The following is a 17,192-nucleotide window of genomic DNA, read 5'->3' on the forward strand; positions in this document are numbered from 1 at the left end:
TCATACATTTAAGGCAGTCAGTGTTTTAGAAGAGACCATTTGTGCATATACTGTAGGTACAGCAGTGACATTGTAAAATTACCTCCTTTATTCTTAACTTCACCTAGAGATGGGAGCAGGAATCATGGCTTTGCAGAACAGTTGGAAATCAGACCCACCCATGGCCATGCCTCCTTTTCAGATCCACATGGAATAATTTACACTCACCTCTTTATAGAATCATGACTAGGAAGATGCATGTTTAAATTCAAATAGCTGCCAATTAGCGCCATTAATCGATAGCACCTAATTACTGGTGCTGATTGGTTTGTTATGCAATTAAATTGTGCACACAATTTTGAGTTCTATATATAGAAATCAAACAAAATAACACCCTTCTAGAAGGGTGTTTCCGATCTGACGAAGAAGGGCAACCTTCGAAAGCTAATCAAGAAATGTATTAAGTTATGTCCAATAAAAAAGGTATCATCTTATTTTCTTTTCCATGTTTTATTTTGTTTGATTTCTATAGATTCTACATGGAATGTTGCTATTCCACTAGCAACATTCCATGTAGAAGTCGGCCCTTGCGGATCACCAATGTGGCCGCGCAGGCTTCTGCTTCTGTGAGTCTGACGTCCTGCACGTACATGCAGGACGTCAGACTCACAGAAACAGAAGCCTGCGCAGCCTTCTACATGGAATGTTGCTAGTGGAATAGCAACATTCCATGTAGAATCTCCAATAGTAGCAACATTCCATGTAGAATCTCCAATGGTATCTATTTTACTGTCATAGTAATGCTTGAATGTTTTCACTTATATACACTGTCAGCTAGCACATGTGCTTATTTCCGATCTGAGGAAGAAGGGCAACCTTCGAAAGCTAATCAAGAAATGTATTAAGTTATGTCCAATAAAAAAAGGAATCATCTTATTTTCTTTTCCATGTTTTATTTTGTTTGATTTCTATAGATTCTACATGGAATGTTGCTATTCCACTAGCAACATTCCATGTAGAAGTCGGCCCTTGCAGATCACCAATGTGGCTGCGCAGGCTTCTGCTTCTGTGAGTCTGACGTCCTGCACATACGTGCAGGACGTCAGACTCTCAGAAACAGAAGCCTGCGCAGCCTTCTACATGGAATGTTGCTAGTGGAATAGCAACATTCCATGTAGAATCTCCAATGGTATCTATTTTACTGTCATAGTAATGCTTGAATGTTTTCACTTATATACACTGTCAGCTAGCACATTTGCTTATTTCCGATCTGAGGAAGAAGGGCAACCTTCGAAAGCTAATCAAGAAATGTATTAAGTTATGTCCAATAAAAAAAGGAATCATCTTATTTTCTTTTCCATGTTTTATTTTGTTTGATTTCTATAGATTCTACATGGAATGTTGCTATTCCACTAGCAACATTCCATGTAGAAGTCGGCCCTTGCGGATCACCAACGTGGCCGCGCAGGCTTCTGCTTCTGTGAGTCTGACGTCCTGCACATACGTGCAGGACGTCAGACTCACAGAAACAGAAGCCTGCGCAGCCTTCTACATGGAATGTTGCTAGTGGAATAGCAACATTCCATGTAGAATCTCCAATAGTATCTATTTTACTGTCATAGTAATGCTTGAATGTTTTCACTTATATACACTGTCAGCCAGCACATTTGCTTATTTCCGATCTGAGGAAGAAGGGCAACCTTCGAAAGCTAATCAAGAAATGTATTAAGTTATGTCCAATAAAAAAGGTATCATCTTATTTTCTTTTCCATGTTTTATTTTGTTTGATTTCTATTGATAACCTTAAGAGTGGACTAACACGGCTACCACACTCCTCTACTTTGAGTTCTATATATAGAAGTTAGGCAGGGGCTAATTCTATAAAGAGCACAAAAGACACAATGTCTTATCCTTTCATCGCAATATAACAAGATTAAACATACCACTATAAATATCCCAAACCATACTCTCCCTGTTTCAGACACCTTGAAACTTCTGGGAGTCTCAATTGATAGAAATCTCACACTAGAAAGCTATGCGGAAAATGTAACAAAGAAGATGTGGAAACTCAAAAGAGTTTAACCTTTCTTCCCTAGGGAGATATTCCGCAACCTGGTGCAATCAATGGTGCTGAGCCACTTAGATTACTGCAATTCCATCTACGCTGGATGCAAAGCACAAATCATTTAAAAAAAAAACTCCAAACGGCTGCGGTATGCAGCTAGACTCATATTTGGAAAAGCGAAATACGAAAGCGCCAAACCCCTCAGAGAAAAGTTGCGTTGGCTCCCATTAAAAGATCGAATTGTATTCAAAACCTGTACCCTGGTTTATAGAATTATTCATGGCGAGGCCCCGTTATACATGTCAGACCTCATAGACCTACCAGCAAGGAACACAAAAAGATCATCACGCACTTTCATGAACCTCCATTACCCCAGTTGCAAAGGACTTAAATATAAATCAATTTATGCATCTAGCTTCTCCTACATTGGCACGCAACTGTGGAATGCACTACCAACTGCCATAAAAACTTCCGTAAGTTACTAAAGACTAACCTGTTCAAAGAGACTTACCTAAAGGATCCTTCATAAATGGCCAGATATCAAAACTTTATCAAAACAAGATAACATTGAACTCTTTTATTTGTCTACTTTATTCACATTGTTACTGTTGAATGATTTACATTTACCCTTGATCTTTAATGCCTGAATTGAACTGTATATCTACTTCTTATAACCTATTTTCTATATTTTATTTTATATTCTATTTTCTTATAACCTATATTCCTGAACCCTTACGCCAAGCCCCCTCCCTGCCCGTCTTCAAGTCTTTGCTTAAAGCCCACCTCTTCAATGCTGCGTTCGGCACCTAAGCCTTACCGTTCAGTGAATCCAGACTGCCCCAATTTGACCGCCCCTATCGGACCAACCGTTCACTTGTCTATTAGATTGTAAGCTCTTTGAGCAGGGACTGTCTCTCTTTGTTAAATTGTACAGCGCTGCATAACCCTAGTAGCGCTCTAGAAATGTTAAGTTGTAGTAGTTTATATTTTCTGTACTTTACATGTACTTTAAATATTCTGTATTTCTCATTCCGGAATGGCGATCGCCATTACGGCATAATGTAAGCCACATTGAGCCTGCAAATCGGTGGGAAAATGTGGGATACCAATGCTGCAAATAAATCAATAAATAAATATATATATATATATATATATATGTGGAGGGGCATAATGGAACAGAAACGCCTATCTCCATGGGCGTTTATCTCCGAGAACGGGTCCGTGAAGGGGCGGGGCGGATCGTATTTTTTAAAAGAAAAAGACGCCCATGTTCTATTCGTCAAGGTGTGAGCTGGGCGATTTTGCTTTTCAGCGATAATGGAAAATGAAATCGCCCAGCTCAAAAACGAATAAATCCAAGGCATTTGTTCGTGGGAGGGGCCAGGATTCATAGTGCACTGGTCCCCCTCACATGGCAGGACACCAACCGGGCACCCTAGGGGGCACTTTTACAAAAACCAAATAAAAGGTAAAAGAGCTCCCAGGTGCATAGCACCCTTCCCTTGGGTGTTGAGCCCCCCAAATCCCCCTCAAAACCCACTGCCCACAAGTCTACATCATTACTATAGCCCTAAGAGGTGAAGGGGGGCACCTACATGTGGGTACAGTGGGTTTGGGGGGGTTGGACGACTAATAGCATTAAGCAGCACAATTGTAACAGGTAGGGGGGGATGGGCCTGGGTCCACCTGCCTGACGTCCACTGCACCCCCTAACAACTGCTCCAGGGACCTGCATACTGCTGCTTGGGAGGAGGGTATGACATTTGAGGGTGAAAGTAAAAAGTTGTGAAACATCATTTGTTGTGGTGGGAGGGGGTTAGTGACCACTGGGGGAGTCAGGGGAGGTCATCCCCGACTCCCTCTGGGGGTCATCTGGTAATTTAGGGCACTTTTGGGGGCCTTATTCGTAAAAAAACAGGGTCCAGGAAAAGTGTCCTAAATTCTAGCTCAAAACTGTTCCATTATCGGCGAAGGGCGCCCATCTCTGTTCGCCCGATAACCACGCCCCAGTTCCGCCTTCGACACGCCTTCGACACGCCCCCGTCCACTTTGTCCGCATCCGCGACGGAGTGCAGTTGAAAGCGACCCAAATTCGGCTTTTGATTATACCGCGTTATTCGTTTTTGTGAGATAAACGCCCATCTCCCGATTTAGGTCGGAACTTGGGCGTTATTCTCGTTCGATTATAAGCTGGATAGGCACCCAGAGGGTTTCTATATGGTGCTTTTTTCTTAAAGGAATAAGTATATGTGCCTAAGTTCAGGAGATATACGCATAACTTATAGTAGTCTATAAGTTGCATGTGTAAGTGTGTCCAGCACATGCTTTGCCCTGAATCTGCCCACCTGTAAACTGCGCACTATTGGAGCTAACCCTGGGATTCTATATAACGCGTCATAATTTCCACGTGGAAATCGAAGCATATTCTTTAAAAAATGCATGTAACTTAATTGTTTAACTAACTAATCAGCGCTGTTAATTGAATGTTAAGCAATTATCAGCACTAATTGACATTAATTAAGATTTACACACACAACTCGCTAAGCGTATTCTGTAATGTGGCGCACCTGAATTCTAACTCGCGTAGTTGAAAAGGAGGTGTGGCCAGGGGTAAGGCATGAGAGTTTTTAAAATCTATGTCCGTCGTTATAGAAGAATACAATCGCTGTGCATTTAATTTAGGTGTCAGGATTTGTGTCAAGTAAAACTTAACGTAAATGGCCGTGACTACATTTCATTGCGTAGAGAGGCTTGCAGTGTAATTCTATATACCCAGTGGCATAGCCACAGGTGGGCTGGGGCCCACCCAACAGTAGCACACATTTAGCAGTAGCTGGTGGAGATCCCCAGCTCCACCAGCTGAAGATTTCCCCCTGATGGTAACAAAAATGCTACTCTGTAGATAAATCTCTCTTGTCTGTCCCCTTCTCCTCTACTGCTAATTCCAGACTCCATTCCTTTTATCTTGCTGCACCTTACACTTGGAATAAACTTCCCGAGCCTGTACGTCTAGCCCCGTCTTTGGCCGTTTTCAAGTCCAGGCTAAAAGCCCACCTCTTTGACACTGCTTTTGACTCCTAACCTCTCCTCACTTGCCCTGTACCCCACCTCTAATTCCCTTTAATTCTCTTTAATTCTTAGTTGTTCTATCTGTTTACCTGTCTTTTTAGATTGTGAGCTCTTTGAGCAGGGACTGTCTTTCGTGTATGGTGTACATGGTGTACAGCGCTGCATATGGCTTATAGCGCTATAGAAGTGATAAGTAGTAGTAGTAATGTAGAAGCCTGCCCTTGCAGATCAGCAATGCGGCTGCGCAGGCTTCTGTTTCTGTGAGTCTGACATCATCAGACTCACAGAAACAGAAGCCTGCACGGCCGCGTTGCTGATTTGCAAGGGCAGGCTTCTAGATGGAATGTTGCTAGTGGAGGAGTAGCCTAGTGGTTAGTGCAGTGGAACATGGAATGTTGCTACTATTTGAGATTCTGGAATGTTGCTATTACTTGAGATTCTACATGGAATGTTGCTACTATTGGAGATTCTGTTGCTACTATTTGAGATTCTACATGGAATGTTGCTATTCCACTAGCAACATTCCGTTTTTAGATTGTGAGCTCTTTGAGCGGGGACTGTCTTTTCATGTATGGTGTACAGCGTTGCTTATGCCTTGTAGCGCTATAGAAGTGATAAGTAGTAGTAGTAGTAATAGTACTCTCCACGATACCAGCACCTGCAGAAGCTCAGTTTTCAGCGCATGCCTGCTGCAGACTGCTATGGTGGAAAGAAGCGTTTTTCTGCCAGCTGAGATATTTTTTTGGTGGTGGTGGGGAGGGGGAGAACACTTGGTGCCCACCCACTTCTTGCCTAGGCCCACCCAAAATCTGTTGTGTGGCTATGCCCCTGTATATACCACGTGGAAATTTAAACCAATTCTATAAAATTTAGGCATATTTTAGAGAATACTTGTAGGCATATTTTTTTCCACTCTGAATTTTCAGGCACCATATATAGAATCTAGCAGTCAGTGCATAGTTACAGAACAGCATGTGGACACGTGTGGGTATGCTAGCATTGTAATCATTTAAACACATCCTATATAATAATTCTCACCTCCAACATTCTGACTTGCTACCTGGGACCGTGGCTCATTCCGAGTTGGTCTGCTAGGCTCCGTAGATCAGGCTGACATCACCGTAGCCATTATGATGTCAACTTCAGAACCCGGGGGGGGGGGGGGAACATGCCTCACAGCTGATCCATGTCCAGAGGAGGGTCGCTGGACATGGGTGGCTGGAGGGGGGGCAGGGGAGAGAGGAGGGTCGCTGGACATGGGTGGCTGAAGGGGGGGCAGGGAAGAGAGGAGGATCACTGGACATGGATGGCTGCAAGGGGGACAGGGGGTCGCTGGACATGGGTGGCTGGAGGGGGGCAGGGGAGAGAGGAGGGTTGCTGGACATGGGTGGCTGCAGGGGGGGCAGGGAGTCGCTGGACATGGGTGGCTGGAGGGGGGGGGCAGGGGAGAGAGGAGGGTCGCTGGACATGGGTGGCAGGAGGGAGGGCAGAGGAGAGAGGAGGTTCGCTGGACATTGGTGGCTGCAGTGGGCGCAGGGGGAGAGGAGGGTCGCTGGACATGGGTGGCTGCAGTGGGCGCAGGGGGAGAGGAGGGTCGCTGGACATGGGTGGCTGCAGTGGGCGCAGGGGGAGAGGAGGGTCGCTGGACATGGGTGGCTGCAGGGGAGCCGAGGAAAACCTTGCTAGCGCCCATTTCATTTGTGTCAGAAACGGGCCTTTTTTTTACTAGTAACTTATAAAATTATCCCAGAATCTAGTAAAGTCCACATAGGGAAAGTAAACACATAGGGCAAGCCTTGTCAAATTTTCTGAGGACCTAGGAGCCAGCCCAAAAATCTCACAGCCAGATTTGGACCACCAGGAATTTATTTATACATGCATACTTATGGATCGCCCAACAGACTACATACACAACAGACTACATACTACAGCAGCAGTTGAAACATAGAAAAATGCAAAAAAGGTATGAAACAATTGTAAACACAGTGATATAAAAAAAAAAGTATTTGTCCCCCTCGTGATTTCCACTATTGTTGACATATGTGTCACACTGAGTGGTTTTTGAAGTTTAAACAAAATGTAATATTAGACAAAGGTGAACTGGCATTGAAACAGAAGGGAAAGTGTTGTGCGAATGCGCTACTGTTAAACATATTGATGAAGGTAGAATCTGTATGGTTTGCTATGCTGTGTTTACACATAACAAGGGATACAGTTATAGGTAGTTTCTCTCTGTATCAAGAGTTTCAGCCTGCCCTCACACAATCTTTAAAGCTCTTACCATCAAAAGTTCTGTGCTTTTTCCATCCCAAGAAAGCATATCTTCCCCAGACATCTTAACAGTTTTCAAAGCATTCGCTTGTGTTTGTTTATCCTGTCCCTCATCTGGCTGAGTACATGTTATCCTGACCATCAGGGCTAGAGCTTGTTGGAGAAGAGGTAAATTAAACTGAAGCTACAGAGGCCTGCAGTTCTTTGAATTTTCCTCTGGGATGTTTTGTGACTTCCCAGATGAGTTGTTGCTGTTCCCTGGCCTTGGAGTTTTTGCAGGCTGGCCACTCCTGGGAGATAATGGCTCTTGCATCAAGTTCCAGAGCTTTAAAAATAGCTTTGTAATCCTTTCCAGACACATTACTGTATATCCCCAGAATGCAGCTTGCAATAATTTACTTCACAAGCTATATCTGTGTCTCCTTTTCTTCCCCAAAGCAGTGCAAGAACATTTCTTAAAACCTCCAAGTAGATTTAAAAATATATATGAACAAAAATATAAAGGAAATTGTTCTTATGCCTTCAGACCTACATCACATGTGGTCTTTTGTGGCCATGCACATGTCTTGTAATTTTTAAACTAAAATACTACTGGTCCAAAGCAGGGGCGTATCTGAACTTCAACGGTAGGGGGGGCCAGAGCCGAGGGGGGGCACATTTTAGCCCCCCCCCCCCCCCGCTGAAGACGACGACACCACTACCACCCCCCCTGCCCGCCCGCCGCCACCACTGCCTCCAACTACTTTAAACCCCCCCCCCCTCTTGCCGAAGACGACGACGACACAACCACCCGCCCGACGATGACACCACCACCTGGCTCCAACTACTTTGAACCCCCCCCCCCTCCCGCTGTCACTCCGCCGTCGCACCTCACCTCCCTTTGCTGGTGGGGGACCCCAACCCCCACCAGCCGAAGTCTCCTTCCTTCCTTCCTTCCTTCCTTTGGGTTTGGTTTCTGACGTCCTGCACGTACAACATGCAGGATGTCAGACTCACAGAAACAAGTTCTGTTTCTGTGAGTCTGACGTCCTGCACATTTACGTGCGTGCAGGACGTTGGAAACCAAACCCAAACGAAGGAAGGAAGGAAGGAGACTTCGGCTGGCGGGGGTTGGGGTCCCCCGCCAGCAAAGGGAGGTGAGGTGCGACGGCGGAGTGACGGTGGGAGGAGAGGAGTTGAGAGGGTCGTCGGTAGGGGGGCCAGGTGTAAATCTACGGGGGCCAGGCCCCTGTGGCCCCATAGCAAATACGCCCCTGGTCCAGAGCCTTTGAAGGATCAAATTCCACCATGGAAGGGCCATTCATGTTGATAATCAACAAGTCGTTTAAGCTTTCTGTTTCCATTGATGAACTAAATCTGTTGTTCACAAAATTAATGAGACTGAAACCCCTTTCAGGCAGCACATACACTAAGGACATCAATTTTTCCAAAATAGGAAACATTTCATTATTAGTCAGTGCTAAATTCAGCAGCTTGCCAAGTTTCTTTCTCTTTCTCAGGGCTTTGAATTCATACCACTCATTATGGACATCATGTATGCATTCATTATATATGTTTGGTGGTGAAAGTTGTTTCTGGTAATGTTGAACCAATGTTGTTATTTCACTGATACCATACTCCTCTTCCAGATTAAACTGTGGTACCCCTTTCAATGCTTCCATGATGACTTAGAAACCGTTCCTCCAAATATTTGATTGCATGCATAGAATATAAAAGCGTAAGAACATAAGAATAGCCACACTGGGTCAGACCGATGGTGCATCTAGCCCAGTATTCTGCTTCCAACAGTGGCCAATCCAGGTCATAACTACCTGGGAGAAATCCAAATCGTGGCCACATCCCATGCTACAAATCCCAGGGCAAGCAGTTGCTTTCCCATGTCTGTCTCAATAGCAGACTATGGACTTTTCCTCCAGGAACTTGTCCAAACCTTTTTTAAACTCAGATACACTAACTGCTGTTACCACATCCTCCGGCAAAGAGTTCCAGAGCTTAACTATTCGTTGAGTGAAAAAATATTTCCTCCGGTTTGTTTTAAAAGTATTTCCATGTAACCTCCTTGAGTGTCCCCTAGTCTTTGCACTTTTGGAATGAGTAAAAAATGGCGTAGGTTACTGACATCAGACGGGGGCAGGCCCAGGAGGAGAGAGACGCGCGACCGAAGCTGGGCGAAGACAGACATCGGCTTTTCTTCTTGCCCATGCAGCGCCTTCGGATGGAGGAGAGAGGCGCTGCACGGGCCCGGTGGAGGGGGGGAATGGCAGCGACGACCCCAAGAGGGGGCGGGGCACAGGGCGGAGGATGTTGGGAGGCGGAGCTGAGGGGAGACAGAGTAGTGAGGAAGGGAGGGGGGCCGGGGCTGCTAACGGTATGTTTTGCTTTTTAATTTATAATGCAGGGGGAAGCGGGGGGGGGGGGGGAACGGCGACCTCGGGCGGGGGGGGGGCAAGGAGGGCCATACAGGACGCTCCTGACGAGCGCCTTTGCCCCCTCCCGACCCTTTTTTAAATTTTTGTTTTGATTTGGGAGCCATGTGCTTGTGTTTTGACTGTTTGTGGCATGCGCAGAGCTGCTAACATAACGCTTGGCTGCTCTGCGCATGATTTAGGGGCCGATTACCGACGTATATTATGATTCTTTGATACATTGTACTTTTCAATACCGATCCGAGCATGTGTGACTTGTTGTTTTGGTGCATTCTTCGTTTTTTAAAAATCGTTAGGGACTTTAACGATTTAGATTTTTTTAACGTTTGCTTGATGCATCTGCCTCTCAAAGTGTAGAGAGGGCATTTGAAGGATAAATATGGTATGATAGAGGAGGGTCTGAGGCCTGAGGAAGGGCTGCTGGCTACACTTATTGATAAGAAACACCTACACATACTAGAAATTACTAGCAGCTAGCAATACCACGCCTTGGTCACAGACAAACCCTCAACAAATATAAAACAAGGTAGCAAAGAGCTTTTGGCGCCTAACCACCTTCCCCTTTCCTGATACCTACACTGGCTACATAGCTTGTTACCATTAGATTGTAAGCTCTCTTGAGCAGGGACTGTCCTTCCCCATGTCTAAACTTGTACAGCGCTGCGTAACCCTGGCAGCGCTATAGAAATGCTAAGTAGTAGTAGTAGTAAAAGCAAAAAAAAGAGCCTCAGACTCTGCATGCACAGCAATATTAGAGACATAGGAACTGAAATGAAAGATTTCAGAAATGTATGTTTCCCCATACTGAAATCTATATAAATAAAACCCACCTCAAACGTTCTGAAGCTCACTCCATGGCAGTGAAGCACTCAACTCCTGTACTGTTCAGTAGGCCAGGCTATGACCTATGAGGACCACTCACCCTCACTCATAGACCCGCCCTCCGCCACGCCCCATCTGCACATAAAACGCACCCTCAACGTTCTAAACCTGACTTTGTGGCTTCAGGGTTCGTAAGTTCGAAGCTCTGTAACCCACTTTTAGTAATCAGGTATCTGTGCCCCGCCCTCACGTCAAAACTTTATGACGTTGAGGGCGGGTACTAATGACCACAACTACACTCGCCGACATAGGCCCCGCCCATCCCCCTACCTCCCCATCCACACACGTCACTCCCTTCCTCCATCCGTCCCACTTCAACACCCCTCACGCCCCTCCCACCGACTTCACCCCTCCCTCCGATTTGAACACCCTCCCTCCCTTCGTGTTACTGCCCTCCCTTCGCGTTCCTTGAAAATCTCCCCCGAAGCCTCTGGCTGCTACCCACCACCCCAGGTCGCTCGCTCACTCCCCCACCCAGGTCACCGCACCACCCACAACTTTACCGCTCCACTCGCCTCCCCCCCCCCTTTTCTAAGAACGGCCCACGCCCCCTCCATTGAACTAACACAGCCAATACCTCAGAAACGCAGCAGTACACAACATCGCTTCTCTTCGGCTCTTCTTCCCTCCCTGTGTCCCGCCCTTCCGGAACTTACGTCACACGAGGGCGGGACAAAAGGAGGGAAGAAGACCCGAAAGGAAGCGATGTGCTGTACTGTTGCGTTTGTGAGGTATTGGCTGTGTTAGTGCAATGGAGGGGGCGTGGGCCGTTCTTAGAAAAGGGGGGGGAGGCATGTGGAGCGGCAAAGTTGTGGGCGGTGCGGTGACCTGGGTGGGGGAGCGAGCGACCGACCTGGGGTAGTGGGTAGCGTCCACAGGGACGGAGGATGTGGGGGGAGAACCGGTCACCGACGATCTCGGGGGCTGGGACGACTGCACAGCTCTGGGGGAGGGGCATAGATGGCCTGGCCTGCTGCCATGCATCGGAACAGAAACACCTTGCTAGCGCCCGTTTCATTCGTTTGAGAAACAGGCCTTTTTTCCTAGTATTTTGATAAATTCAGAATACAATTTTTTTCTACCTTTGTTGATACAAGGGTCAACCTTAGGAGTTGGCACTCAAGAACAAGATTCAAGTGTCATTGTAGACCGTACACTGAAATCTTCTGCCCAGTGTGTGGCGGCGGCCAAAAAAGCAAACAGGGTGCTAGGAATTAGTAGGAAAGTGATGCACAATAAGAACCAAGAATATTATAACGTCTCCGTATCGCTCTGTGGTGCGACCTAAACCTTGAGTATTGTGTTCAGTTTTGGTCACCATATCTCAAAAAAGATATGGCGGTATTAGAAAAGGTTCAAAGAAGAGCAACCAAAATGATAAAGGGGATGGAGCTCCTCCTATATGAGGAAAAGCTAAAGAGATGAGGGCTCTTCAGCTTGGAAAAAAGATGGCTATGGGGGGATATGATTGAAGTCTATAAAATCCTGAGTGGTGTAGAATGTGTATCACTATTAGATCTGCCTTTATTCTAGGCCAGGGTTTCTTAGTCTTTTTTTGGTTCCCTCATCCCTTTTATTGATTAGTGAAACCCTTGCACCTGCTTCCTAAACCACGTTTTCACTAGTGAGTACTGATCAGGGGCGTATCTGTAATGGGGCCACGGGGGCCAGGGCCCCCGTAGATTTGGCCCTGAACTCCCCTACCGACGGCCCTCGCAACCCCCCTCCCGCCGCCAACCTGCCGTCGCCTACCTTTGCTGGCGGGGGACCCCAACCCCCGCCAGCCGAAGCCGTCGTCCTTCGTTCGTATGTTTTCTTCTTTCTGAGTCTGACTCGTCTCTGACGTCCTGCACATACACAACGTGCAGAACGTGTGCAGGACGTCAGAGTCAGACTCAGAAAGAAGAAAACAAACGAACGAAGGACGACGGCTTCGGCTGGCGGGGGTTGGGGTCCCCCGCCAGCACAGGTAAGCGACAGCGGGCGGGGGGTCGAGAGGGTCGTCGGGCGGGTGGGCGACAGTTGTTGGAGGTGGTTCTGGTTCTGGCGGTGGTGACGGCGGCGCCGGGGGGGATGGTGGCGGCGCCGGGGGGGGGGGCTAATGTGCCCCCTCACCTTGGCTCTGGACCCCTCTACCGGCGAAGTCCAGATACGCCCCTGGTACTGATAGCTACATATGTCACTACCTGTTAGCTACTAACATGCTAAGTGCTAACATACTATTAAAATTACAGTCGTACACAGTTATACTACCAATAACTGCCTCCCTTTGTCTAGAAAGTTCAATTAATTGCATCAGTTTGCAAGACCCTTCTCTGCACTCCCCGTTTGACCTCTTCCCACACGCTACCTCTGGTTAAGAAACCCTGTTCTAGACATTGTGGAGTAGATTAAAAAAAGAGCGCCAAAACTTAGGCTCCGGGATGACGCATACTAAGCATGAACCCTATAATGGCAATTCCACACGTAAGTGCAATTATAGAATTACTAGTAGTCCTCAGTTTCTCGCCCAACTATAGGCACAAGCCGTTACATCATGTCAATGGCTGGTGTAAGTGTTTGTGCCTAACTGTTGGCATTTAGACATACATAACATAGTAACATAGTAGATGACGGCAGAAAAATACCTGCACGGTCCATCCAGTCTGCCCAACAAGACAACTCATATGTGCTACTTTTTGTGTATACCCTACTTTGATTTGTACCTGTGCTCTTCAGGGCACAGACCGTATAAGTCTGCCCAGCACTATCCTCACCTCCCAACCACCAGCCCTGCCTCCCAACCACCGGCTCTGGCACAGACCGTACAAGTCTGTCCAGCACTATCCCCGCCTCCCAACCACCAGTCCCGCTTCCCACCACCGGCTCTGGCACAGACCGTATAAGTCTGCCCAGCACTATCCCCGCCTCCCAACCACCAACCCCGCCTCCCGATCTTGACTAAGCTCCTGAGGATCCAATCCTGTGCCAAAGGAATGGATCCTCAGGAGCTTAGTCAAGATCGGGAGGCGGGGCTGGTGTAATTCCTAGTATTCTATAACCAGTGCGCCTAACTGCTAGGCACAACCCTGATCCACCCATGCCCCTCTCATGTCTAGAATAGCGACTAAGGTCATTTGCGTGCACAAATGCTAATATTAACATCAAATAAAGCCAATAATTGGCTATAAAACTCCAATTAACAGCCAGTTATTACATTAAGTTGTGCAACGCATGCAGCCAACCTTGTTCTATAACTTTCACATACACAAATTTGGGCACTAAGCGTAAATTTGGGCGCACAAGTTTATAGAATTAGTGGCATGTGCCATGGTACAAGTTGACAAACCTATCAAGTGTGCCCTAGATATACTGGATACCTTGAAGTTAAAAGTAAATGCTTTTTTCTTAATGTGGTGAAATAAAACCCCTGATTCCTTGTTTACAGCTCTTCGTTCATGCTGGCTTTTTATCTGACCTGTTTTCTGATGCTAGCAACATTGGTATTCATTTCGGCAATTTACTCCTGTATAAAGGTGAGTACCGAAAGCAGCTAGTGTATTATTTTTGTTCCTTCCTGTCCTTTTGCCCCCATGCGTGTTTCCTCTTTTTGTCATAGCACAGTAATACAGTAAATGACGGCAGATAAAGTTACCTGCAAGGTCTATCCAGTCTGTCCAACAATGTGGTCAGAGCTGTGCCCACCACCCTGTGCTTAAACATTATGGACTCTGTTTACTAAGCTGCGCTGTAGGCTCGCTAGCGTTTTTAGCTCCTGCTGTTAGAGATACCCATGGAATATATGGGTGTCTCTAGCGTTAGCGCGAGCTAAAAATGCTAGCGTGCCTTAGTAAACGGCCCTAATTGTCAAGTCTCCACCATGCTAACCATATAGGCAGCCTTGGTATAACTATATGGTGTGTGTGTGCACATAAGGGGTAATTCCATAAAGAGCACCTGTATATAGACACCCAGAGGGTTCTGTGTATCCAGATGATTTTCTGTAAGCTGACATTAGGGGAAAGCAAGTCTGAGGAGCAGCCTAGTGGTTAGTGCAGTAGACTGTGACCCAAGAGACACTGGTTCAAATCCCACTTCAAGTCTTTTTTGTTTAATAAGTGAGCCTTCCAGAAAAAAAAAAATACCTACTGTACCTAAATATATAAACCACCTGCAAGCCTGAAGTGGTATACATTCAGAAACAGTAGGTACTATTTTTCTGTTCCTGGAGGGCTCACAATTACAAAACAAAGAGTTTTCCGATCTGACGAAGAAGGGCAACCTTCAAAAGCTAATCAAGAAATGTATTAAGTTATGTCCAATTAAAAAGGTATCATCTTATTTTCTTTTTCATGTTTTATTTTGTTTGATTTCTATTGATAACCTTAAGAGTGGACTAACACGGCTACCACACTCCTCTACTTAAAACAAAGAGTTAAAATGGCATGTGAACCTCGGTCCCTTGGTCCACTGCTCTAACCACTAGGCTGATCCTCTGCTCTGCGTGGATGTCGATGTGGCCATTTCTCTAAAAATGCTGCCAGACAGACATCCTTGTCCCTGGAATTTTGGCATTCATAATTTGGACCTTTCAGTTTGTTAAATGGCTGTTCATGTTGGACATTCTTGCATATTTTCAAACAGTCACCCAGGAGCACATGGTTCATTCTGGAGTACCCCTGAAGCATACTATTGAAACAGGGACATTTAAGGAATCCCAATAGAGAAGTTTCAATAATAGTGAAAGAAAGCCAGGTGTGTTTAAGGAGAGAGCAGGGTAAAGGATGCGCATTATCCCCGTCAACTTCTAAGCAGCTTGTAGATGCAAGGAAAAAAACGCAATTTGGAAGTATATACAAATGCTAGTAACTGGGAGAGTTAGAGTATATAGCGTTAAATGATGAGGTAGATATAGCAGGCATCTCAGAGACTTAGTGGAAGGAGGACAAACAATGGAACACTGTGTTAACCGGATACAAATTATATCGCAATGATAGAGGGAATCAAATTGAAGGGGAGGGGTTGCACTATATGTTAAAGAGAGAATTGAGTCAAAGTAAACATTCTACATGAAACAGATAACAGCATGGAATCATTATGGATAGAAATTCCATGTGTGATGGGAAGGAGTATTGTTGCAGGGCTGTACTACTGTCCGCCAGGACAGAAAGAAAAGACAGATGAAGAAAACTGGCAAATTGGGCAATAGTATAATAATGGGTGATTTCAGCCATATAGTTCAATGCAGCAATTCTTCCACAGCGAAAAGAGTACTTACCTGAAGGCTGAAACCATCAAAGATTCCCAACATGAGATCCCTGTTTCACCATGCAGTATCCTCAGGGGAAGATCGGAAACTAAAAGACTCAAAATGGCAGCCGTTTTGAGTCTTTCAGTTACCTGTCTTCCCCTGAGGATGCCACATGGTGAAACAGGGATCTCATGTTGGGAATCTTTGATGGTTTCAGCCTTCGGGTAAGTACTTTCTTTGGTATGGAAGAATTATTTCTGACTTTGATTGCTGCATTGAACTATATGGCTAAAACATTTTGCTGACTGGGACAGATATTGCCTATTTATATGGTATGTTTGACAGCTTTTGCAATGTTGGAATAGTTGGGATTTTGTGGAGTTTTTTTTCTTTGACCGATGATTGAATGAGAGCTTTTACTATTTTCAGCTTTTGCTGTATGTTCTAAGGTCTGAGAATTCTGAGGTAATTTTTCTCCACTATTATTATGAGGGCAGCCATTCTGTACCCTTAGTAGAAGAGAGGTGATTGTATATTTGAGTACTGATTTGATTCCATCTCTGCTCCTGTCTAAATTTTCTGATTTCAATTACCCCAATGTTGACTGAATAACCGCCTCATAATCGAAAGTGAAAGACGCCCATATTTTGACCCAAATCGGGAGATGGGCGTCCTTTTCCCGTGGACGCCCAAATCGGTATAATCGAAACCCGATTTTTGGCGTCCTCAACTGCAGTCCGTCACGGAGACGAACAAAGGTCATGGGGGCGTGTCGGAGGTGTGGCGAAGGCGGGACTGGGGCGTGGTTATCGGCCGAGGAGAGATGTGCGTCTTTAGCCGATAATCGAAACAAGGGCATTTTTGACGAGAATTTGGTCCGCTTTATTTGGACCCTTTTTTTCCAGGTCCAAGTCCCAAAAAAGTGCCCCAACTGACCAGATGACCACCAGAGGGAATCGGGGATGACCTCCCCTGACTCCCCCAGTGGTCACTAACCCCCTCCCACCAAAAAAAACCCAGTTTAAAAACTTTTTTTCCCAGCCTGTATGCCAGCCTCAAATGCTGTACCCACCTCCATGACAGCAGAATGTGTTCTATCCTCTGACAGCCTTTCCCTGGTTCTGATGTGGGTCTCGGGTGAGTGTGACACCTTTTCTGTTATGGGCACTGCAGAGTCACATCAGCAATGCATTGTGGTGCGTGTAGGATATTGGGCTCCGTGATTCCACTAGCTTGTGTTAAATGCTCACGATGTTGGTAGTTGGTAGGC

The 17,192-nt window shown here is 46.0% G+C and overlaps 1 protein-coding gene across 1 annotated transcript in view; it reads left to right on the forward strand.

The window, feature by feature from the left end:
* The window catches only part of LOC115474547 (adenylate cyclase type 5-like), a 561,227-nt gene that overhangs the window by 417,656 nt on the left and 126,379 nt on the right, over positions 1-17,192 (forward strand). The window contains exon 12 of the mRNA XM_030210051.1: positions 14,120-14,207. Coding sequence (XP_030065911.1) covers positions 14,120-14,207 — 88 coding nt within the window. The remainder of the gene's footprint in view (positions 1-14,119; positions 14,208-17,192) is intronic.

Source organism: Microcaecilia unicolor, chromosome 7 (assembly GCF_901765095.1).
Source record: "Microcaecilia unicolor chromosome 7, aMicUni1.1, whole genome shotgun sequence".
Taxonomy (NCBI): Eukaryota; Metazoa; Chordata; class Amphibia; order Gymnophiona; family Siphonopidae; genus Microcaecilia; species Microcaecilia unicolor.